The 25518-nt window shown below is 47.2% G+C and overlaps 1 protein-coding gene across 3 annotated transcripts in view; it reads left to right on the forward strand.

Annotated features, from left to right (window-relative positions):
- Window positions 1-3379: 3379 nt before the first annotated feature.
- Window positions 3380-25518, forward strand: part of LOC119966330 (polypeptide N-acetylgalactosaminyltransferase 15-like) — an 84511-nt gene continuing 62372 nt past the window's right edge. For 2 of the 3 annotated variants that reach the window (XM_038797810.1, XM_038797811.1), the window contains exons 1-3: window positions 3380-4045; window positions 16102-16268; window positions 23100-23304. In XM_038797810.1, the coding sequence (XP_038653738.1) occupies window positions 3567-4045; window positions 16102-16268; window positions 23100-23304 (851 nt within the window). In that variant the 5' untranslated portion in view covers window positions 3380-3566. The remainder of the gene's footprint in view (window positions 4046-16101; window positions 16269-23099; window positions 23305-25518) is intronic. The other variant, XM_038797812.1, reaches the window with a different exon arrangement.

A 25518-nucleotide genomic window follows, 5' to 3' on the forward strand; every position in this document is an offset into this window, starting at 1 on the left:
TGGGTGGACCAGGACAGATTGTTGATGTGCACAGCTAGCTAGGAATTTAAAGCTGTCAACCATCTCCACCTTGGCAACATTGAAGCAGTCAGGGGTGTGTACAATATTTTGCTTCCTGAAGTCAATAGCTCCTTAGTTTTGCAGATATTGAGGGAGAGATTGTTGTTGTTACACCACTCCACTGGGTTCTCCATCTCCCTCTTGTATTCAGACTTGTCGTTGTTCGAGATCTGACCCACTATGGTCGTGTCATCAGCAAACATGTCGATGGAATTGGAGGCAAATTTTGCTACACAGACCTGTCATCTTCACAATTGCTTCCTTCAGTCTTGGAAATCAGGGTGAAGCTGTGCGAGAAATGAAAAAAAAGATTCCCTTATGGTACAGGGACTGCTCTTCTGAGTGTGAGGTTGAGCTGCATTATTGCTGTGGGTCAGAGGCAGCGTCAAACGTGCTGCAATTGATATAAAGCTGCCATAGAATTGGATGGTGTGGAATGGAAAAGTTTAAAATGGTTAGTCCTGTGAGAAGGGGCTGAAGATGTACTTCATTAGCACGGTGGCACAGTGGTGAGCACTGCTGTCTCACAGCACCAGGGTTCCAGGTTCAATTCCGACCTTGGGTGACTGCCTATGTGGAGTTTGCACACTCTCCCCATGCCTGCGTGGATTGCCTCCGAGTGCTCCAGTTTCCTCCCACAGTCCAAAGATGTGTAGGTTCGATGGATTGGCCATGCTAAATTGACCCGAGATGGGAATACGAGGATAGGGTCGGGGATTGGATTGGGCGTCGGTAGGGTGCTCCTTCAAAGGGTTGGTGCAGACTCGATGGGCTTAATGGCCTCCTACTGCACTATAGGGATTCTATGATTTAAAGGAGGAAGCTTCGTTCTTTATACCTGGTTCATTTTATTGGTAGCCTGGAAATACTTGGATTGGAAAACTAAAGTGGAAAGATTATTCATTCCCCAAGACTGACATCTGTCATTTTCTTAAGCATACAAATTCATAGCATCCACCAAATAAAACACTATCTATTGATATAAAATGAAAAAGAGTAGCGAAGGTAAACACTGGTCCTTTAGAGGATGAGAAGGGTGATTTAATAATGGGAAATGGCTGAGGCATTGAACCGGTATTTTGTGTCGGTCTTCACAGTCGAAGACACAAATAACATGCCAATAATTGTTGGCAAGGAGGTTATGGCAGGTGAGGACTTAGAAACGATCATTATTATTAAGGAGGTAGTGATGGGCAAGCTAATGGGGCTAAAGGTAGACAGGTCTCCTTGCCCTGATGGAATGCATCCCCGGGTACTAAAAGAGGTGGTGGGGGAAATAGCAAATGTGCTTGTGGTAATTTACCAAAATTGGCTGGGCTTTGGGGCAGTTCCAGCAGATTCGAAAATAGCAAATGTGATGTCACTGTTTAAAGAATGAAGTAGACAAAAGGCAGGTAACTGTAGACAGGTTAGCTTAACTTCTGCCGTGGCAAAAATGCTTGAATCTATCATTAAGAAGGAAATAGCAAGACATCTGGGGAGAAATTGTTCCATTGGGCAGATGCAGAATGGATTCATGAAAGGGGGGTCATGTTTGACTATTTAGTGAATTCTTTGAGGACATTATGAGCACGGTGGACAACAGGGAACCAGTGGATGTTGTGTATTTGGATTTCCAGAAGGTATTAAACAAGGTGCCGCACAAGAGGCTGCTGCATAAGTTAAAGGTGTATGGCGTTACAGGTAATGTATTAGCATGGATAGAGGATTGGTTAATTGACAGAAAACAAAGAGTAGGGATAAATGGGTGTTTCTCTGGTTGGCGATCAGTGGCTAGTGGTGTGCCTCGGTGGTCAGTGTTAGGTCTGCAATTGTTTACAATTTACATCGATGATTTGGAGGTGGGGACCAAATATAAAGTGTCAAAGTTCACAGATGACACTAAGATGAGTGGTAGAGCCAAGTGTGCAGAGGACACTTTAAGTCTGCAGAGGGAGGTAGATAGTTTAAGTGAGTGGGCAAGGGTCTGGCAGATGGTAGTACAATGTTGGTAAATGTGAGGTCATCCATTTTGTTAGGAATAACAGTAAAATGAACTATTATTTAAATGGTAAAAAAATTGCTGTGCAGAGGGACCTGGGTGTCCTTTTGCACGAATCGCAAAGGATTGGTTTTCAGGTGCAGCAAGTGATGAAGAAGGCAAATGGAATTATGTCCTTTATTGCTAGAGGAATGGAGTTTAAAAGGCAGGGAGGTTATGTTGCAGCTATATAGGGTGCTGGTGAGGGCACACCTGGAGTACTGTGTACAGTTTTGGTCTCCTTACTTGAGAAACGTTAAACTGGCACTAGAGGATGTGCAGAGGAGATTCACTAGGTTGATTCCGGAGTTGAGAGGATTATCTTCAGGAAAGACACAGACTGAGACTATACTCATTGGAATTTAGAAGAATGAGGTGGAATCGTATCGAAACACATAAAATTATGAAGGGAATAGATAAGATAGAAGCAGGGAGATTGTTTCCACTGGTGGCTGAAACTAGAACTAAGGGGCAGAGCCTCACAAGGGGGGGGGGGGGGGCAGATTTAGGACTGAGTTGAGGAGGAACTTCTTCACCCAAAGGGTTGTGAATCTGTGGCATTCCCTGCCCAGAGAAGCAGTTGAGGTTACCTCGTTAAATGTTTTTAAGGCAAAGGTAGATAGATTTTTGAACAGTAAAGGAATGAAAGATTATGGTGAGCAGGCGGGTAAGTGGAGCTGAGTCCACAAAAAGATCAGTCATAATCTTATTGTGGAGATGCTGGCGTTGGACTGGGGTGAGCACAGTAAGAAGTCTTACAACACCAGGTTAAAGCCCATATATACCTCTCCATTCACCTGAGGAAGGAGCTGCGCTCCGAAAGCTCATGTTTGAAACAAACCTGTTGGACTTTAACCTGGTGTTGTAAGACTTCTTACTATAATCTTATTGAACGGCGGAGCAGGCTCGAGGGGCCAGATGGCCTACTGCTCCTAGTTCTGATGATATTGATGATAACTGTCCTATCCTTCTGTACAGCAGCATTTCCAGGAAGTAATTGAGCACAGGTTGAGACCAATGGTTGAGCGTGGCAAGGAATACAGCAAGAGTCAACATGGATTGCACACTAATGTCAACTGGGTCGCCTGTTTACGAATGGAAGCCATCCAAGAAGGGCACTTTTTTGAAACAAAGTTAAACGGTTTTCACTTTCAAACGGCAGCCCGAGCCACAACCATCAATCAGCCAGCGTCCATGAAGGTCTTTCCCACTCCGCGGTACAGTGTGTTGTGGGGCGCTAGGACCGAGCGCTCTGTCCTGTCTGCATCTGTTGCTCAGATCAGAGAGGGTCCAAGCAGCAGTGACAGGGCAACATAAGGCAGTGTGCGGCAAGTGGCAAACACACACAGCAAGCCCGCGGCTGCCACTCACTCCCTGTGTTCATATTAGCACAAGCATTTTTAGTAAACATAAACCTCAGAGCTTCATTAAAAAGCTGAGGTAAGCAAATCGCCCTGAGTGAGGATGAGGAGGTGTACTTGGGGAGATGTCCTTGGCTGAGAGTTTGCTGGTTGTTTGCAGTATGTGGAGGAGACGCTGTGGGTGCGGGTTGCAGCTGAGCCCGCTTTACCTGCTGCTGCTGGCTTTGCTGTTGCTGCTGCTGCTGAGCGGGCACACCCAGCCTGGCAGCGGCCGCCACATACCCCGGGCAAGCCGGCAGCACGGGCAATTCCCGCCGCAACACACAGCCCTGGAACTCATCCCCTCAGACTCCTTCAGCGACGATCAGTTCATCGTGGCCACAGCGAGAGCCGCCCGTCCCCGCTCCAGGAGGAGGGTTTACCGGCTGCTGAGGGGAGCGAGAAGGACTCAGGACCCAAGGGATGGCAGCAAACCGCTTCAGCTCAAGCCAGCACCGCCAGAGAGGCAACTGGAGCGCCAGGGGCTGGAGACGCGCGGCTTCAATGAGCTTGTCAGCGAGAGGATCTCCCTCCACCGGAGACCCCCTGAGGTACGCCACCCTTTGTAAGTACAGGACTACCGGAGCTACCCTCCCTCACACTGCCACCCTCCCCTCACACTGCCATCCTCCCCTCACACTGCCACCCTCCCTCACACTGCCACCCTCCCTCACACTGCCACCCTCCCTCACACTGCCACCCTCCCCTCACACTGCCACCCTCCCCTCACACTGCCACCCTCCCCTCACACTGCCACCCTCCCCTCACACTGCCACCCTCCCCTCACACTGCCACCCTCCCCTCACACTGCCACCCTCCCCTCACACTGCCACCCTCCCCTCACACTGCCACCCTCCCCTCACACTGCCACCCTCCCCTCACACTGCCACCCTCCCTCACACTGCCACCCTCCCTCACACTGCCACCCTCCCTCACACTGCCACCCTCCCTCACACTGCTACCCTCCCCTCACACTGCCATCCTTCTGCCAACCTCTCCTCACACTGCCACTCTCCTGTCAGTCTCCCCCCCACCACTGCCACCCTCCCTCACCATTGCCACCCTCCTCTCACCATTGGCATCCTTCTGCCACCCTCCCGTCACACTGCCACCCTCCTTGATTGAGGTATGTTCTCATTCATAATCCCCGTGATCAACATTGCGGAGGTCCAAACAGCCAACATACACACACAATATTTACTTATATATTAATATATGTATATACACACACGTAGAAACAGATGCACGGAGAATACTCAGTGTATGAACTCCTTTGATATACTAAATCTAGGCTTGAGCAGTGTACAGCCCACCCAATAAAAATAGTCTTATGTTGAGTTGCGAAATCCTTTTGTGAAAGTAATCCATCCATTGCATTTGGCAAATAACATGCATTCAAAAGCACGTTTAATGTAAATTTAGTGAACTGGCAAACAATTGTTGCTTCAGTAATGTCCCCTGTCCTGAGATTTTTTTTGCCTGTAATATTGAAGTGGGCTTTAGGTAAAAGGTTGTGATGTTGTTGCAACATTGGATTCTTTCTTAAATCTTGTAGTCATGGAGATAGAGAAGAACTTTAGCTATGCTGAAAAATGTAGAACTAAGAACAAACGGAACTAAGTCAAATACACCAGAATGGACTCAGTTTCCAAAATGTGGAGATGCCGGCATTGGACCGGGGTGAGCACAGTAAGAAGTCTTACAACACCAGGTTAAAGTCCAACAGCTTTGTTTCAAATCACTCGCTTTTAGAGCACTGCTCCTTCCTCAGGTGAATGAAGAGGTGGGTTCCAGAAACATATATATGGACAAAGTCAAAGATGTAAGACAATACTTTGAATGCCAGTCTTTGCAGGCAATTACGTCTTTGCAGGTCCAGACGGAGCAACTGGAGAGAGGGTTAATCACAGGGTAATCACCGCACAGCACCTTCAACCGATGTTATACACCAGATATATCAATGACATTTGTTTCCTTTGGACCCACTGAAGAATCACTGAAATGACTACATGATGACATCAATAAGTTCCATCCCACCATCAGACTCACCATGGACTACTCTCCAGAATCGGTTGCATTCTTGGACACACTCTTCTCCATCAAGGACGGTCACCTCAGCACTTAGCTTTACCGCAAGCCCACGGAAACCTCACGATGCTCCACTTCTCCAACTTCAACCCTAAAGACATTAAAGAAGCCATCCCCTATGGACAAACCCTCCGTATACACAGGATCTGCACAGACGAGGAGGGGCATAACAAACATCTACAGAGGCTGAAAGATGCCCTCGTACGAACGGGATATGGCGCACAACTCATCAATCGACAGTTCCAACGTGCCACAGCGAAAAACTGCACTGACCTCTTCAGAAGACAAACACGGGACACAACCGACAGAGTACCCTTCGTCATCCAGTACTTCCCCGGAGCAGAGAAACTACGACATCTTCTTGCAGCCTTCAATACGTCATCGATGATGATGAACATCTTGCCAAGGCATCCCCACACCCCCACTATTTGCCTTCAAACAACCGCGCAATCTCAGACAGACCATTGTTTGCAGCAAATTACCCAGCCTTCAGAACAGCAACACGACACTGCACAACCCTGCCATGGCAATCTCTGCAGGACGTGGCAGATCATTAACATGAGTACCACCATTACACATGAGAACACCACCCACCAGGTACGTGGTACATACTCTTGCGACTCGGCCAACATTGTCTACCTTATACGCTGCAGGAAAGGATGTCCCGAAGCGTGGTACATTGGCAAGACCATGCAGACACTGCGACAACGGATGAACGGACATCGCGCTACAATCGCCAGGCAGGAATGTTCCCTTCCAGTCGGGGAACACTTCAGCAGTCAAGGGCATTCAGCCTCTGATCTTCGGGTAAGCATTCTGCAAGGCGGCCTTAAGAACGCCCGACAACGCAGAATCGCCGAGCAGAAACTTATAGCCAAGTTCCGCACACATGAGTTTGGCCTCAACCGGAACATTGGATTCATGTTGCATTACATTCACCCCCCACTATCAGGCCGGGCCTTGAGAAATCCAACCAACTGTCCTGGTTTGAGACAATTCACACCTCTTTAATCTGTGATTATCCCTCTCTCCAGTTGCTCCATCCGGACTTGTAAAGACTGAATTACCTGCAAAGACTCGCATTCAAAGCATTGTCTTACATCTTTGACTTTGTCTATATATCTGTTTCTGGAACCTGCCTCATCATTCACCTGAGGAAGGAGCAGTGCTCCGAAAGCTAGTGATTGAAACAAAGCTGTTGGACTTTAACCTGGTGTTGTAAGACTTCGTACTCAGTTTTCAAAGTAAGAAGCAGGAAAATCAATCAAGATTTCAGTTCCCAATCACTAAACAATGACCCCTACTGGGAGAACCTGCAAGAGGTGAAGACAAGGTTGGACTCAGTTAGGTTGGCACCTTGGCAAAAGAATCTCAGGGTAGAACATGCCTTGGCAATCAACGTCTTGATTTCCACGTGAAGGATGGCCACTTTGATGATGCTGCCAGATCCCACAAAGCCATCTCTTGTGTGAGCCACGACATTCAGAAGAGGGGGGATTCAGACAAATCTGAAGGAGAAATATAGAAGTTCAATTAAAATTCGCTTTAAACAAATTTTGCTGATGGGTTACCTGGTGCAATTGAAATCAAAGTTGCACTTGTGTGTTTCCATTTCATCACGTAAATTATTTCAGTTTTAAAGAGCTTCTGTTACGGTAAGAACAATTTTCAGGAACTCGATGAAAAATAAAACCACCAATATTTGGGGAATATTGATCGAAAATCCTTTTTAACTCCAGATTCCTCTGGTCATGGCTACAAAGAACAAATTAGAGAGTGTGGAGAAAGAATGCCTGAAAGCCAATCAATTCAATACACTACCAGAGCTGGCTAGAAAATGCATTTTTCTTTTAATTCTTTGTGTTGAAAGGCCACACAAGTGCTATAATAACATATTTGGAATTTTCCACCTGATGTGTAACACATCCCAAATTATTCATACTGCAAATAAAAACATTTGGCAGCAGTCACATTTCTTACTGTTTCATAAATAAATATTGTTTTCGTACAGTTTTGACTTTTTAGTTCAACATCATTTATCACTCGTTCATCTTCTCTAGTCTTTTACAATTCATATCCTGGTTGGCATCCAAGTTTGAGATAGAAATATATTATTTGCATAAATTTTATTTGTGTTAAAATCAGAGCTATTTTAAGCTCTGTTTACCTGTGGCAAAATTTATTCTTAGCCATAATATGAGCATGGTCCAGTTTGCATTGGGTTTCAACCTAAAGGCGATTGAAATAATGCCAAATGAGAAATGAGGGATTTTTCTTTCTAAGGAATGCCAGAATTTTCTGTGATTGAGATAAAAGGTGTAGTAATCCACGGGAGGCAGGAGTTCCGTCACCACACCATTTATTTACAATAACGATATTACAGGAGCAGCTACAAACAGTGCTGCTAGCAGTCCAGTCAACTTAAGACTGGCTCACAAAGCCTACACAGGTGATTATATGGGCCCCCTCAATGAGCTATCATCGAGGGAGCTCATATTCCAATTGGCCAACCAATAAAGCCAATTGGAGTTCATTACACCCCTCCCCCCCAAGGTCCGAGGAATTCCTGCCAGCTGGCATTCCTCTGAGCTTCTTCCTGCTCCTCATGTCTGGGTCTGTCAACTCTGTGTCGTCCGCCGGCTCGTTATCCGAAGTGGGCGGGGTGTACCTTATAGGTGCCCGTCTTTTCCTTGACGACCTCCTTGGAAGTTGTTCTACCTCCTCCTTGGGGAGAGGTGTCGCGGCGGCCTCGTCGAGCGTGTCCATCTCCGACTCTGACGACTGGATGACGGGGTCTGGAGAAATTGCTCGGGGCTGGGGTGTGGGTATCCTTTCCGTCTGGGCTATCCCAGCTTGAGGCGGTCCTGCTTCGCCTGCCTCCAGGTGTGGTTCTGCTGCCCTTATTTGGTCTAGGTGTTTCTGCAGCACCTTACCTCCTATTGAAACCTCATAGGGTACGTGCCTTTGACCCACGTTGGTCCATCCCATAATTCTTGACCCAAACCGGTGCCCCCACCTGGAAATGTCTCTGCTGCCGACTATTATCATGCCCCCTGCGTTGGGCCTCCTGTTGTTTCTCCACTTTCCCCGTTAAAATTGGGAAAAGGAGACTCAGCCTCGTTCGCAGCCGCCTTCCCATTAAGAGTTCAGCTGGCGGTATGCCCATTGTGGAATGCGGTGTGGTCCTGTAATCAAACAGCCAGTGGGAGAGCTTTGTGTCCATTGAAGCTGCCGGCTGCTTCTTGAGTCCCGCTTTAAGTGTCTGGACCGCTCTCTCTGCCAGGCCGTTGGATGGTAGGGGGCCGTTTTGCTGTGACGGACTCCGTTTTCCTTCAGGAATTTTCCAAATTCCCCACTTGTGAATGCCGTTCCATTATCCAACACCAATACCTCCGGAAGTCCATGTGTTGCAAACGAGGCCCGGAGCTTTTCAATTGTCGATGCTGTGCTTGCCGTGTTTACCCGGTGGACGTCCAACCATTTAGAGTGGGTGTCCACTATCGCCAAAAACATTGAGCCCATGAAAGGGCCGGCGTGGTCAATATGCAGGCAGGTCCACGGTCTGCCTGGCCATTCCCACGGGTGCAATGGCGCCGCTGGTGGCACTCTTTGCCCCTGTTGGCACCGACTTACCAAGGCTGCTATGTCGGTGTCCAAACCTGGCCACCAAACGTAGCTTCGAGCTAGCATCTTCATTTTAGACACCCCTGGGTGTCCGTGATGTAACTTGGTTAAGATTGCCTGACGGCCCTGAGCTGGGACGATTACCCGGGCTCCCCATAATAGGATACCGTCTTCTATGGTTATTTGGTCCCTTCTGCTCCAGTATGGGTGCATCTGGGGCTCCACTGGTCTTTCCAGTTCCCCTGTTAGCAGTAAATGCTTCATCTTGGCTAAAACTGGGTCTTTTTGCATCCACAACCGAATATGTTGTGCGTCTACTGGTAGGGTGTCCAAAAAATTTAGAGTCATCACTGTCTCCTCTACTTTTGGTATTTGCGGCGGAGTGTCCGGGAGGGGAAGTCTGCTCAAAGCATCTGCATGTGCTACTCGCGCTCCCGGTCTGTGCTCCAGAACGTATCTATACGCCGCCAGTAGCAACGCCCAGCATTGGATTCTAGCTGATGCAATCGGGGGTATTGACTTGTCTTCTTTTAATAACCCTAATAACGGCTTATGGTCCGTCACGATGGTGAATTTCCGCCCGTACAGATACTGGTGAAATTTTTTTACTGCGAATATCACCGCCAGTCCTTCCTCCTCGATTTGGGCGTACTTCCTCTCAGCCATCGCCAAGGTCCTCGAAGCATAGGCTATTGGCCGTTCTTCCCCATTCCTTCCTCTATGGGCTAAGACGGCTCCTACCCCATAGGGGGATGCATCACAAGTTACCACCAACTCCTTCCTTGGGTCATAATGTTCCAGGACATTTTCGGATGACAACTGTTCCTTAATGTCCCTAAATGCTCGTTTTGGCGGGCAGACCATTTCCATTCTTGCCCCTTTTTTAGTAGCTGGTGGAGGGGTTCTAGGATGGACACCCTATTTTCAATAAATTTTCCATAATAGGTTACCAACCCTAGAAATGATCGTAACTCCTGGACCGTGGTGGGAGCTGGGGCTTCTTTTATTGCCCTTACTCGGTCTTCCAATGGATGTAAGCCTGACTCGTCTATTTTATATCCCAGGTACGTCACTTGTGGGGCCAGAAAAACACATTTTTCCCTTTTTAGCCGTACGCCTGCCTTTGCGAAACACCTGAGCACTTCCTCCAGGTTCCTGAAGTGTTCCCTGTTTGTCCTACCCGTGATTAAGACATCGTCCAAATAAATCGCCACCTGCGGTAGTCCCTGCAGAATGTTTTCCATCGTACTCTGGAATATAGCGCAGGCTGATGACACTCCGAAAGGTAGCCTAGTATAACGAAAAAGGCCCTTCAGGGTGTTGATCGTAGCGAACTTCTGGGAGCCCTTGTCCAGTTTTAACTGCAGGTAGGCGTGGCTCATGTCCAGTTTCGTGAACAAAAGCCCACCTGCCAATTTGGCATATAGGTCGTCTATTTTCGGGATTGGGTATTTGTCCAGCAGTGCGTATTGGTTTACTGTCTGTTTGAAATCTCCAGAGAGACGTATCGAGCCGTCTGGCTTCAAAATTGGTACCACCGGCGCTGCCCATTCCGAGAATTGTACTGGTCTGATAATGCCGTCGCGCCGTAACCTTTCTATTTCGTCATCTACTTTCTTCCTTAATGCAAAAGGTACCGGCCTGGCTTTACAAAATTTCGGTAGGACTTCTGGGTCCACATGCAAATTTGCTTTGGCGCCTATGATTTCCCCCAAACCTTCCTGGAAGACCTCCGGGTATTTTGGAGTACTCCACTCAACTGCCCGCTTCCACTCTGGAAAATTTTCATCTAATCTAATTTTAGGTCTTTCAGCCAGTTCCGTCCAATTAAGCTCGGTCCGGAGCCGTCTACTATAGTCAACAGTAATCTGAGCAATTGTTTCTCATATTCCACGGGTACATGAGTCGTGCCTAGAACTTCCAGGGGTTCCCCCGTGTAGGTTTTAAGTTTCGTCAATGTTTTTGTTAGGGTTAGTGGCTGGAGTCCATCTTTGATTTTTCTAAATGCTGCCTCCTCCCATTACTGATACGGCCGCACCCGTGTCTATTTCCATTATTGTTGGCTGCCCGTTCACCCGTGGGGTAATCCTAATGGGTTCTGCTTTCTTCATTGCAATATTATATTATTGTTCCCCTTCAGAGGAGGATGGGGCGTCTAGGTTGTGTATTTCCCTGCGTCCCCACCTGCTATTCCTCTTTTGCCTCCTTCTAGGGTTTCTGTCGTTGTTACCCCACTCTGTCTGGTGCCAGAAACGGTCCTTCTCTGTTGGGGGAGTCTCAGCCGGTACTTCCCTCTGTCTCCAGTTAGTCCTGGCAGACTTGGGGGCAGTTCTGGGGTTTTCCTTTTTCCCTCTATTCCTCAGGTTTTTCCTGAGGGCGGCTATCTGGTAGCAGGACCCGTTGTGGTAGTCCCTCTCACAGGTATCTACCTCCATTGGCGTGCCCTGTAGTTCCTGCGCCCCACTTGCTGCCTTTTCTAGGGACAGTGCGAGCTGTAACGCCTGCCTGCAGTCTAGCTCTGTTTCTGCCAACAGGCGTTTCTGTATTGTGAGGTCGTTTATACCACACACTAACCGGTCCCGAAGCATTTCATTTAGCGTTGGGCCGAACTCACATTTTCTGCCAGCCTTCTCAGGCGGGTCAAGAAATTTGTGACTGACTCCCTGTCTTCCCGCTTCACTGTGTAGAATCTGTACCTACGCAAAATGAGGGGTCGTTTTGGCTCGTAGTGCTCTTTCACCAATTCCGTTACTTAGAACATAGAACAGTATAGCACAGAACAGGCCCTTCGGCCCTCGATGTTGTGCCGAGCAACTATCACCCTACTCAAACCCACGTATCCACCCTATACCCGTAACCCAACAACCCCCCCTTAACCTTACTTATTAGGACACTACGGGCAATTTAGCATGGCCAATCCACCTAACCCACACATCTTTGGACTGTGGGAGGAAACCGGAGGAAACCCACGCACACACGGGGAGGACGTGCAGACTCCGCACAGACAGTGACCCAGCCGGGAATCGAACCTGGGACCCTGGAGCTGTGAAGCATTTATGCTAACCACCATGCTACCGTGCTGCCCTTTTGGAACTTCTTGGAAAGTTTTCGTGTCCGGCGCATCGGGATACGTCAGACTACGTATAATGGCAAAAGCTGAGGGTCCGTACGCCGACAGCAGGATAAGCCGTCTCCTTTCGTCCGTCAGTATATCATTTGCCCGGAAGAAGTAACACATTCTCTCCACATACTGGGACCAGTCCTCAATAGCCGGGTCGAATGCCTCTAACCTCCCAAAAAACGGCATTTTTAAAATGGCAAGGCTTACCCTCCGAGTGCGGCAGCTGGTCTCCGCAAAATTCTTAGTTTACCTCGCCGCCACTGTAGTAATCCACGGGAGGCAGGAGTTCCGTCACCACACCAATATTTATTTACAATAACGATATTACAGGAGCAGCTACAAACAGTGCTGCTAGCAGTCCAGTCAACTTAAGACTGCTTCACAAAGCCTACACAGGTGATTATATGGGCCCCCTCAATGAGCTATCATTGAGGGAGCTCATATTCCAATTGGCCAACCAATAAAGCCAATTGGAGTTCATTACAAAAGGGAACAGTTTTATAAAGTGTTAAACATTACACGGTGTGGTCACAGATACAGTGACATGTAAAATATGTAAACTAGGGAATATGTATTGTGCACTTCCAAATTTTGACAATAGGGATGTTCTATGGGAAACAATGTTTGTTCCAAATATGTAGCAGATTACATGAAGAAAATAACAGTTGGAGCAACATTTGGCAAGTACTGAGAATTGGGAAGGTAGAGTTTGCACTCCCTTAAATGGCTTCATTGGGTTGGGCAGTACCTGAACAATGGGAGGTTGTTTAGCTCAGTTGGCTTGATGGCTGGTTCATGATACAGAGCAACACCAACAGCGTGTGTTCAATTCCCATACTACGAAGGTCCCAGCTATGAAGGTTATGATGACGGCCCCAGCTTCTCAACCTTGTCCCTTGCCTAGTGACCCTCAGATTCAATTGCTACCAATCTGCTCTTTCTCCCTCAAAGGGGAGAGCAAGCTCCAGTCCTTCGGGATTGTGGCAACTTTCTTTTCACTTTAGCACTTCTCAGGCCAATCTGAAGTTGTGACCCTCTGCACCTTGCTTGTATTGGAAGCATTCCAGGACACAAGAGAGCATTTTTTTGTAGTTGTGTCACCAAAGTGGGCTAACAGATATAGACTTCCTGCTGGTAAGAAATAAGTTTAACTAAAAATGTCAAAACAATATTCTACTCGAACTAGTTTCTTCTATAATATGGAAAATACATCATTTTTTTAAAAATCTCCAAATGTTCCTTTTCCTTTAGACACTTTGAACATTGTTTTGAAGCTAACCAGCATTTTAGCATTACAGATATACAATACTCATACTAGACTGAAAAGTTCAAAAGTTTGGATACTAAAGGGTTAAAGGTGCATTGCAAAACCTTCATGTTTTTTAGTCACTGAGACTGTCTAAAAATCCATATGATTTAAGTAATTCAGATAAACCTTAAAAAGTAAAGCAACTATCCAGAACCACAGTTAAAAGGAAATACAATACACCGTGCTGAGTTATCAAAGCTGCTCTCTTGATCATCCGAAGCCTGCATTGAATTGTCTGTAATATGATTAGAGCCTCATAAAATCTCTTAACTTTAATGACATAGCCACCACAGAATAATGCAGCAGAACTATTCACGCTGTGACCATTTCCTGAATTTAGTAGAATTTGTAAATAAATCAGGTTGTAACAGTGGTGTGTGTTTAACCAGATGACTGCCTGGACTCCTGCCCATCGGAGTGCAACAATGTAGAAGGTGTTTGAAGGATTTAGACTGGAGTCATAGTGTCATAGAATTTTACAGTACAAAAAGAGGCCCTTTGGCCCATTGTATCTGTGCTAGCCATCAAGCACCTCGCGATTCAATTCCATTTTCCAGCATTTGATTCATAACCTTGTACGCTAAGGCATTTCAAGTGCTCATCTATGATTCTCAAATGTTGAGAGGGTTACCGCCTCTACCACCTTTTCAGTCAGTGAGTTCCAATCTTCACCACCTTCTGGGTGATAAAGCTTTTCCTTAAATCCTCTCTAAATCTCCTGCCCCTTACTTTAAATTTATACCCCTTGGTTATTGATCACGCTACTAAGGGGGAAAGTTGCTTCCTACCTACTCTCCTATGTCCCTCATAATTCGGTGAGGAATTACGTTGCAAAACTAGTGGTGGTATAGAAGAAAAGAAAATGTTTACATTCATTTTAACTGCCCTGGGCATCTGAAACATACCTGAACTCAGAGTAGCACAGAATATATATGTAAAATAGTACTTGCACAAGTGGTGAGAATGGTGGCAGTTGTTAAGTGGCTCACCCAGATCTTCCTGTGGTTTATGCTACAAGTTGAATTTTCAATTAAAATTTGTATCTATTTCATTGGCTGCAGGGGGACCCTCCTATCCTAGCTCACACCTCCGTCCCCAGTGCCAGTCATCACCACCACCATCCCAGCCGCCTCCACCACCCACCTGGTGCTGCTCACCCCCTCCCACCCACACACCATCCCCCCGATCGCATCACAAACCTTTGTATAGCAGCTATACTGGAGAGCCGGGCTGTCCAGGGAATCATAGAATTTACAGTGCAGAAGGAAGCCATTCTGCCCATCGAGTCCGCACCGGCCCTTACAAAGAGCACCCTACTCAAGCCTACGTCTCTACCCTATGCCCGTAACTCGGTAACCCAGTGATCCCCACTTAACCTTTTTGGATACTAAGGGCAATTTAGCATGGCCAATCCACCTAACCCGCACATCTTTGGACTGTGGGAGGAAACCGGAGCACCCGGAGGAAACCCACGCAGACACGGGGAGAACGTGCAGACTCCACACAGACAGTGACCAAAGCTGAGAATCGAACTTGGGACCCTGGAGCTGTGAAGCAACTGTGCTAACCATTATACTACCTTGCTGCCCCAAGGGGGAGAAGAGGGAATGGGTTTAGCAGCAAGGTGGGGGTGGGCATTGACAAGAGTGTGAAGGCAGGGGCAGCACGGTGGCGCAAGTTGTTAGCACGGTTGCCTCATGGCGCCGAGGTCCCAGGTTCGATCCCGGCTCTGGGTCACTGTCCATGTGGAGTTTGCACATTCTCCCCGTGTTTGTGTGGGTTTCACCCCTACAACCCAAAAAGATGTGCAGGTTAGGTTGATTGGCCATGCTAAATTGCCCCTTAATAGGAAAAAATGAATAGGATACTCTAAATTTTTTTAAAGAGTGTGAAGACAGTCCTCCAGCTTAGAATACCGTCAATAAATCAGTTATTAAAAAGTCAGTAAGTCTTGGGCAAACAGCCAAAGTTTCTGTCAAGTCCTGGGGGAGGCGGGTGCCCTTCTGGAACATTTCCAGCGAACTGGCGCTTCCAGAGTAACCATTCTCGGAACTTCCAATTTGGTTCCGACTCTGAAAAGCAGTGAATGCCTTGGTGTCATTGGGACCCGTGAATCTGGGCTGTAGGCTACGTCTGAGGGACTGAGCTGAGGCCAATAGACAGCAAACATATTTACGAGTGGAAAAATTAACGGGATAGAAAATAAAATAAGGTCAATCATGGTAAAAAAAGATTATTTTTAATTGCATAAAACCTTTTTAAAATAGTCAATGGAACTTACAGTTAGGACTTGTTATGGTTTGCCCCTAGTCAAACTAGTTTTAATTATTCTAAAACGTATGCAACCGATTGGAATCAATCTCTATGTCTGTGTGTAGCTGCTAATCGCCTATGGTTGCAAAATGAATATTCGTCATTGAGTTATATATGCTCACTTGATAGTTGGATAGAGCTGTGTATCTCATTACTTTGTATATAGATGCCTACAGCAGGAATACAGTCAGAACCTGCCCACTGCCAGCATCATCATTTGTTTCCACAATGAAGCCTGGTCTACTCTTCTAAGGACAGTGAACAGTGTCATGGATACAGCCCCGAAGAAATTTCTCAAGGAGATCATCTTAGTGGACGACCTAAGTGACCAAGGTATATCTTTAATTTAAAAATACATGAGCGAACAAAATATGACTGTGAAAGGGGGAGAAATCATGAGAGGAAGGAAGTAAACATGTATTATTGTTAGAAAAATAAGACTAGTGAATAAGTATGCCATTGAAAGTGGGGACGAGGAGAGATTGGTTCCATCAGTAGTGCTCTCATCTCTGCTTGACAAGAGGGTTGTCCATGTGAGCTCCGATCTTATTCCAATACAGTTGCATTGGCAGCAAATTTGAAGGTCTATTCATTTTAAATGTTGTCCCCCAATTCCCCGGTGTGCGTGAATAGATATTTCTAGGTTCGTGGAGTCATTTCCCTAACCTCCGTAAGCTTTTGAATTCCAATATTAAAATGATAAAACATGTTTAATCCTTGAATGCTTTTTATTTCATTGAAACTTCTGTGAGATTGGTGGCAGTTACCCTAACATCAGTCATTTAGAAAACCGTGAACTCTATTATGAAGGAAGTCTTAACAATGTACTTAGAAAGTCATATATAATCAGCCAATGTGGCTTTACAGACAGAAAACTGTGTCGGTGCCATGGTTGTCCGGGACGGGAACTTTGCGGCCGTTTTCACGAACGATGTGGTCGCGGCCGTGAAAACGGCCGTAAACTCTGCGGTATTTGGCCCATCGGCCTGCGAAGAATCGCTGTTCGCCGTAAAAAACGGCGAGCAGCGATTCGTGTCGGGGGCCGGCCGGAGTGGGGGGGGGGGAGAATAGCGGGAGGCCATGAAAATTGTCGGGAAGGCCCTCCCGCTATTCTCCGACCCGTCGTGGGCAGTGGAGAATCGCGCCCTCTGTTTCTTATCTGCTAAATAAATCTCAAAAAATGCCAATATTACCCACAATCCTATGTGCTTTAATTTTGCACACGAACCACTAAGGTGCAATTTTATCAAGGGCTTTCTGAAAATCCAAATATACCACATCCACTGATTTACCCTTATCTATTCTGCTCGTGATATCCTCAAAAAGCTCCAGTAAGTTTGTCAAGCATAATTTCTCTTTCATAAATCCATGTTGAATTTGTCTAATCGCGTTGATATTTTCTAAGTGTCTTGTTATCACATTTATCTCTACTCTCTGCTTCCTGACCTTAACAAATCTTCCAGCAATGCTAATATATTATTCCCTACTGCACGTACCCCTATCTTATCGGTGGGCATCGATCGCGGGCAGCGGGTCTGATACCCGCGCACTATTTGTTCTTCCGCCGCCCCGCAGGATCCGCTGAGGGGCATGACGGCCCGCGCATGCGCGGGTTTGACGCGTCTGCGTGATGACGTCATCCGTGCATGCGCGGGTTGGAGCCGTCCAACCCGCGCATGCGCAGCTGATGTCACCGTACGCGTCAGCCGCCGTGACTCTTGGCGGGCGGAGTTAGCGAACGTTCGCTAACTCCGCGTCGCCGTGATTCCCCTGGCCCCGATACTAGCCCCGCCCGGGGGGGGAGAATCGGGTCCCGGGACGGAGCTCCGAGGCTGGCGTGAAACACGGCCAGTTTCACGTCAGCCTTCACGGCACGCCGGATTTGCAGAGAATCGCGCCCAGAGAGTAGGAATAAATTGATTTTTTTCAGACTGACAGGCGGTGGCTCATGGGGTATTGTTGGAATCAGTGCTTGGGCCCCAGCTACTCACAATATACATCAATGAACTGGGTGAGGGAAGTAAGTGTAATGAGTGATAGGTGAGGAGAATGTAAAGAGGTTTCAAGGAGATTTAGACAAATTGGATAAGTGGGCAAAAACATGGCAAATGCAGTATAATGTGGATAAATATTAAGTTATCCGCTTTGGTAGAAAAACAGAATGGTAGGGTATTATTTAAATGGTGATACTTTGGGAACTGTTATTGTACAAAGGGACCTGCGTGCTCTTGTACAAACAGACAGGTTCAGCAAGCAGTTAGGAAGGCAAGATATGTTGGCCTTGATTGTAAGAGGCTTCAAGTACAGGAGAAATGATGTCTAACTGCAGCTGTACAAGCCTTAATGAGACCACATTTGCAGTATTTTGTGAAACTTTGGTCTCCTTACCTAAGAAAGGATATATTAGCCACAGAGAGAGTGCAGTGAAATTTCACAAGACTGATCGGTGGGATGGCAGGATTGTTGTATGACAAGGGATTGTGTTGGCTAGGTCTGTATAGAATAATGAGTGGGGATCTTGTTGAAATGTATACATTTCAGAAAAGCTGGAAAGACTGGATGCAAGGATGTTATTTCCCCTGGCTTGTGGATCTAGAATAAGGGGCCACAGTCTCAGGATATGGGGTTGGCCATTTAGGACAAAGATGAATAAAAATGTCTTAATCTAGAGGGTGGTGAACCTGTGGAATTTCCTTCCACAGAAGGTCTGTGACGGCCAAGTCACTGAATATATTTAAGAAGGAAATAGATTTCTAGATATATGGGCAGCACGGTAGCACAAGTGGATAGCATTGACATAGAGGGCTGGATTCTCCCCTACCCGGAGTGGCGTGAACCAGTCTGGCGTCGGGCCGCCCCAAAGGTATGGAATCTTCCGCACCTTTAGGGGCCAAGCCCTCACCTTTAGAGGCTAGGCCCGCGCCGGAGTGGTGGCCGGCGGGAAAGGCCTTTGGCGCCACGCCAACCGGGGCCGAAGGGGCTCGGCTGGCCGGCGGAAGTCCGCGCATGTGCGGGAGCGTCGGCGGCTGCTGACATCATCCCCCCCCCAGGACCCCGGAGCCCACCCGCGCCCCCCCCCCCCAGGACCCCGGAGCCCGCCCACGCCGCCTGGTCCCGCCGGTAAATACCTTGTTTAATTCACGCCAGTGGGACCAGCATAACAGCAGCGGGACTTCAGCCGGAGAATCGCCCGGGAGGGCCCGACGATAGGCGTGGTGCGATTCCCACCCCCGCCGAATATCCGGCGCCGGAGAATCCAGCAGCCGGCGGGGGAAGGATTCACGCCGGCCCCCAGCGATTTTCCGACTCGACGGCGGGTCAGAGAATCCAGCCCAGAAGATCAGCCATGATCATATTGAATGGTGGAGGCTTGACGCGCCAAATGGCCTACTCCTGCTCCCATTTTCTAAGTTTATATTTGTGCCTCACGGATCAGTACTGGGATCTCAGCTCTTTATAATCTATATTAATGACTTGGATGAAAAGACAGAGATAATGGGCGAAATTTTCCGACCCCACGCAGGGTCGGAGAATCGGCCGGCGGCGGCATTATTCCCGCTCCCGCCGGGTTTTGAATTTTCCGAGCGGCCAAAAACCGGCGTTGTGCAAATCCCGCCGGCAGCCTCTGAGAACAGCTGGCGCTGGCGGGATGTCATTTAATTTCTAATGTCAACAAATCAACGGCCCGGATGGGCGTGGCCACGGGTCACGTCGGCGAAAATCACAGTAGGTTTATAACGGCGTCAACCATTGATGATGGTTAATGCCGTTCAGTAACCTACATCGAGTGCGGGGGTTGCGGCGTTGAGGGGGGAGGGTTACGGCGTTGAGAGGGGGGTTGCGGCGTTGAGTGGGGAGTTGCGGCATTGAGAGGGGGGGTTGCGGCGTTGAGGGGGGGGGAGTTGCGGCGTTATGGGGGGGTTGCGGCGTTGAGAGGGGGGTGCGGCGTTGAGAGGGGGGGTACCGCCGTTGAGAGAGAGAGAGAGTGGGGGGGTACCGGCATTGAGAGAGAGAAGGAGGGGTACCGGTGTTGAGAGAGAGAGGGGGGGGGTACCGGCGTTGAGAGAGAGAGGGGGGGGGGGTACCGGCATTGAGAGAGAGGGGGGGTACCGGCGTTGAGAGAGAGGGGGGGGTACCGGCGTTGAGAGAGAGGGGGGGTACCGGCATTGAGAGAGAGAGAGGGGGGTACCGGCATTGAGAGAGAGAGGGGGGGGTACCGGCGTTGAGAGAGAGGGGGGGGGGGGTACCGGCGTTGAGAGAGAGGGGGGGGGGGTACCGGCGTTGAGAGAGAGGGGGGTACCGGCATTGAGAGAGAGAGAGGGGGGTACCGGCATTGAGAGAGAGGGGTGGTACCGGCGTTGAGAGAGAGGGGGGGGCGGCGTTGGAGGGGGGTAGGGGTGGTGGGGAGGGGGGTAGGGGTGGTGGGGAGGTAGGGGTGGTGAGGGGGGTAGGGGCGTTGGAGGGGGTAGGGGTGGTGAGGGGGTAGGGGTGGTGAGGGGGGTAGGGGCGTTGGAGGGGGGTAGGGGCGTTGGAGGGGGGTAGGGGTGGTGGGGGGGGTTGGGCTAGGGGGCAGCGGCGTGCAGGGGGGGGCGACGGATGCCCGGGGCCAACACACCGTCGCCCCCCCCCACATCAGAGTCGATAACCACTTGTAGTTGTCAATCAAACTGCAAAATAACAGGGATCCTATTGTAATAATGGATGGTTGTGAAATCAGTCATGCAGCACTAATCCAGTACTGGAAACCCTCAAGCTTATGTCAACAGATAGTGAGAAATAACAAACAATCGTTTTTTTAAAAAACATGCCAGATATTTTTTTCAAAAGTTTAAGGGACAGGACGACAGGTTAATAGTTCCTTTTGATAGGTGCTGCTGACATTTTTGACAGTTGTTTTAGATAGGTCTGATAACAGTTCCAATGAGCTTGCAGTAATGAGTTCATGCACTTTTTGCACACTTTCATGCCCACTTTTAACAATTCCAAAGGGCACTTACGTGCCCCCCAATGAAACCTGACCTCCCCAAAAGGCACCTTACCTCCTCTAAAGGTGTCCTGGGAACAGATCCAAAAGGGTATTTTATCTCTCCAAAGAGGGTAACCTGGCTATCCAAAACAATCTGCAAAGTTCAGGCCTGCTCTTACCAAATCTAATATGCACACATGGGGCGGGATTCTCCAATCATGGGGCTAGCCGTTGATGGTGTTGTAAACGCTGGAGCGTTTTACGATGGCGTCATCTGGTCGCTAGGAGCAGCGACTCTGCGCCGCACAGGGGGCTAGCTCGGCACTGGAGAGCCTCACGCAGCTCCAGCTGCCGATATGGGCGCCAGCGCGGGCAGTGCGGGTCTGCGCATGCACACAACAGCCGGCGCGGGTCTGTGCACGTGCGTGTGTTGCCGTCTCCGCGCCACCCCTGGGCAACATGGCGGAGCCCTACAGGGGCCCGACTTGGAGGAACATAGGCCCCCTCTGAGTCGGGTTCCCCCTCCCACCCTAAGCTGGGAATCAAACCGGGCCCCTGTTTGTGCTGCTGTGCCGCCCAATTTAAGAAGGTCGCTGCCTCTGTAAAACACTCATGCATGAAATGCACCCAGCTTCCATTACTGTCACTGCAAAAATGGGACATTTAGTATAAGGGTCTGATATATACAGGTCTAACATGAGACTGAGTAAAGTACTGCCCACACAGTGATTTTTGAAGGCATTCGATCCAGAATAAGGATCAGTGTGGTGTTGGCCAGTAATGTGTTAAGATCTAGATGTGGAGCTAGTTCCTTGCCTGTTCACTTTATCGTGTATTGGTATATAGTTGCAAGTAGTTAATAAAGACATGCTGTTAACATACAGAGGACTACAAGGACTTCCTTAACAGACAATTTCTGTAACCAACACCATTGCAACATGGTACCAGCTTGAGAATTAAAAACCCTCAAACTCACAGGAATGCTGAAAAGCTAAGAAAAAGAAAATGTTCAACTGATTCTGAACTGAAAGAAGCTCCCAATTGAAGCTACAGATGCAGAATTCACCAGAAAAAGCATCAGCCAGCAGAGACTGGAAGCTCATGGCACATTTGTTTACCTAGTTGCAAGCACTCTCTTCCAAAATTGTGTCATAAGTACCATTACATATTTCAACATGAAAAGTGTCATTTAATTACTGCACAATTAATATTTATTTATTATGCTTTTTTTAAATTTAAAAAGGAAAATAAAATAAAGATGTTATGAAGTAAAACGCTGAATTCATGTTCAGCCAATTTCATAAAAAGTCATCGTTGATAATGTTATGTCAATATTGCAAATCACACTGTAGAATACAAAAAATTAAGCACACGTTCTGGACAAAGTGCCAATTTGTAAGTACATTGCATGGACCTTCATATGGAACCCTGTTGGCACTATTGTGTTTTATTTGAACCTATTGTATTATTTATAATGAGATTAATCTGTGTTTCACAAATATATATTGTATTTATTTTTAAATAGATGATTTTAGTCTCCTGCGTCTCTTCATTGTATTATGAAGCTGCTTGAATCTGTGTAATGTGCCATAGCAGCAGCTAGCATAGGATTCTTTTGCCCAAATTGTGCCATTTATTGTTCTGTCTTTGGAAAATTAAATACTAAGGCCAAGAGGCAATATTTTGGGTTGTTTTAGTTTCCAGATGATTTGCTACCCTTCAATTTGTTCTCCCTGTATTCCTCTTTTGACTTACTCGGGTTGGCGTAATGAGCTCAACTTCTGTTAGTCTCACATCTCGGCCAACTAACAGGAGATGCACGAGCATTGTGCAGGGATACCGCTCTCTCCAGTTTCCCTTCTTTACTGACTGCTGGAATTGCTCAAGGAAAACTCAGGACAAAACAGATTGTACATCCTCGGTGGAAGAAATTAGTTCTGGGAACAAAACAAAACCTATCTTTTGTTGCTGTCTGGTATTCAGAACACATTCCTGACTCCACTGCATGTTTGTTATTCAGTTGGGTTACTGTTTGCGAATGAACCCCTACTATGCCACACGAGTACAAACAACTCTCCGTTTTAACTCATTGGAAGCACAGAGCCCAAGCTTGTGTTGAGCAATGTTGATGCCTTGCAGCTTGAATGGCTTTATAAATAACTTTATGGGGAACTCTGATTCATCTCTCCTTTTTACAGGTCATTTGAAGGCGGCTTTGAGCGAGTATATTTCCAAGCTGGATGGTGTGAAGTTGATTCGGAGCAATAAGAGACTGGGTGTGATCGGAGGTCGCATGCTTGGTGCAGCAAGGGCAACAGGGGATGTCTTAATTTTCATGGACTCACATTGCGAGTGCCACAATGGCTGGCTTGAACCACTATTGGACAGAATAGCTAATGACAGGTATGGTTGGTGAGCTCTCAATTTTAATGTCCAATAAAAACAGATGTTTAAAGCTGAAGGTGCTATTTCTACAAATGGATTTGCTAAATATCCAGTTGGAGTAGGTGGATCATTGTTAGATTTAGTTTCTATTTATTGGATATTATAGTAGCATCTATTTAATATCATTTAATGTGGTGCTGAGCTGTAAGTTCCCAAGTTATAGCATATAGTAATATAGTACATCCCAATACATTAAATTGCCGAAAGCCAGTTCAGGCAAAAGTACTGCAACCAATTGACAGTGACAGATGATAATCACATGAGAAATGTCGATGACCTTAGATGCAAGAACAAATTCCAGGGGCACAAAAAAAAATCTGTTCCGAACATATTGTCCTCTTAGCCTGAGGAAATGCAACACGTTGCCATTTATTTACAGTCGTTTGGTGTGAAATAGCAATGGTGGGCAGGGTTTTCCAGCCGTTCCCACTGGTGGGAGCTCCCGGTCCTGCCAAAGGCGAACCCATGCGACGGGTTCCCCAGCAGAGAGACGAGCGAGCCACACAAAATGGCATAGACATCGACGGGACCAGAAGATCCCATTGGTGGCCGATGACGAATTGTCTCCACTGCTGGAAAACAAACCACAGTAGGGCTGGGAAATCCCATCCAATGAAATTGAACTTTCAACTGGAAAAATGACAAAACTACTGTTTAAATTAAGATAAATAATTGTATTTTATTGCAATATGTGATCCAAGATATATGCTTCACATTCAACAGTAAAACTAAAAGTTTTCTACAATAGTGTATTGCCAATTAGGAAGATGTCTAAATATTTAGCAGAATGGACGATTTTAAATAATTATGCGATATTTTTATTGCACCATTGTGCAGACTAATGACTATTAATGATGTTTTTACATGACTAGAAATATATTTTGAACTTCAGCCAAACAGCAGGATAGCATACTTCAAAATGAAAAATGTTAACACCATTGTGGTGTATTTAATTACCACACGAGGTTCAAGCCCTGAGCAGAAGTCTCATGAAATTGTCATGCCATCAGAAAAAGGAATATTCAACTAGACTCACTAGATCATTGAAGGGAGGGACAATTATAATCATTAGTCCATTGTTGACAATAATGACAACCTTTGATTCATCTCCAATGAGTGCACGTTGTGGGCATGATTGTAAATTCTGACTTTCAAAAGAAATGTTTTCCCACACTTAGGACATCAGATGTGATTCAGACCAAAAGGATGATTATTCTTTTATTTCCTTTGGGCTCTCTTTTCTTCAGTTAGTTGGATGTGGTTTGCTTTGCAGTGCAGATTCTGCCCATCAAGGCGTGCAGCAACTGCAAAGAAATGCAGGGAACAGCACCAACAAGGTCTCCTTTGACCCCACAAAGGCCTTCAACATTTGTGCTGCCTGGTGTAGGTCGTTGACCTTTTTTCGGCCACTGGAATACAGTCCCCTGGTTACATTCCAAGCCGCCGCCACCTCATCCCAGGCAGCACTGGCTGCCCTATGGCTAACACTCCAGGATCCTTTGGGGAATATGATATCCCTCCTGGCCTCTACGGCATCTAGGAGCCTCCCTAGGTCAGTGTCCCCGAATGTTGGTGATGATCTCCTCGGCGCCATTGTTGCGAGTTGACTGTGGTTGGCTGAGCAAGTGGAACTTAAGTGCTGCTCGACCTTGTTAGCAGGGGGCTAGCGAGCGCGGTGCCGCGAATTGGCTGGCGAGCCTTCATTTGCGGTGAGAAGCCCATAGGGCCTCGTTAAGTGGACCAATTAATGTTGAATAGCATTGCCGGCCTTTCTGGGCTGAGCACCTGGAAGCTCGTGGCAATTCCCACTCACTACAACACTTAGAAATCTTTCCAGATAATCCCCCCCATATCTCAGTATTCTTTAGAGAAAATAGGCCATGATGACTTGGAGGTCCTCCTCTTTGCAGGAAATGAAGGTAGTCCAACACCAATAACTTTAATCTATATAGTGCCTTTCACATGGCAAAATATCCTGAGGCTCTATACAGGAACATTTTCTTTTTTTTTTAAATATAATTTTTATTGGAATTTTTTACATAAAATATAAAACATAACGACAAACGATGAAATGCAACAAAATAACCCATAATAACCGTACCACCCCCAGACCGTATCGACGCATGTATCCCATTCCCCAACCCCCCCCAACCCCAATGAACAACAAAAGAA

The sequence above is a fragment of the Scyliorhinus canicula genome, chromosome 5, assembly GCF_902713615.1.
Source record: "Scyliorhinus canicula chromosome 5, sScyCan1.1, whole genome shotgun sequence".
Taxonomy (NCBI): domain Eukaryota; kingdom Metazoa; phylum Chordata; class Chondrichthyes; order Carcharhiniformes; family Scyliorhinidae; genus Scyliorhinus; species Scyliorhinus canicula.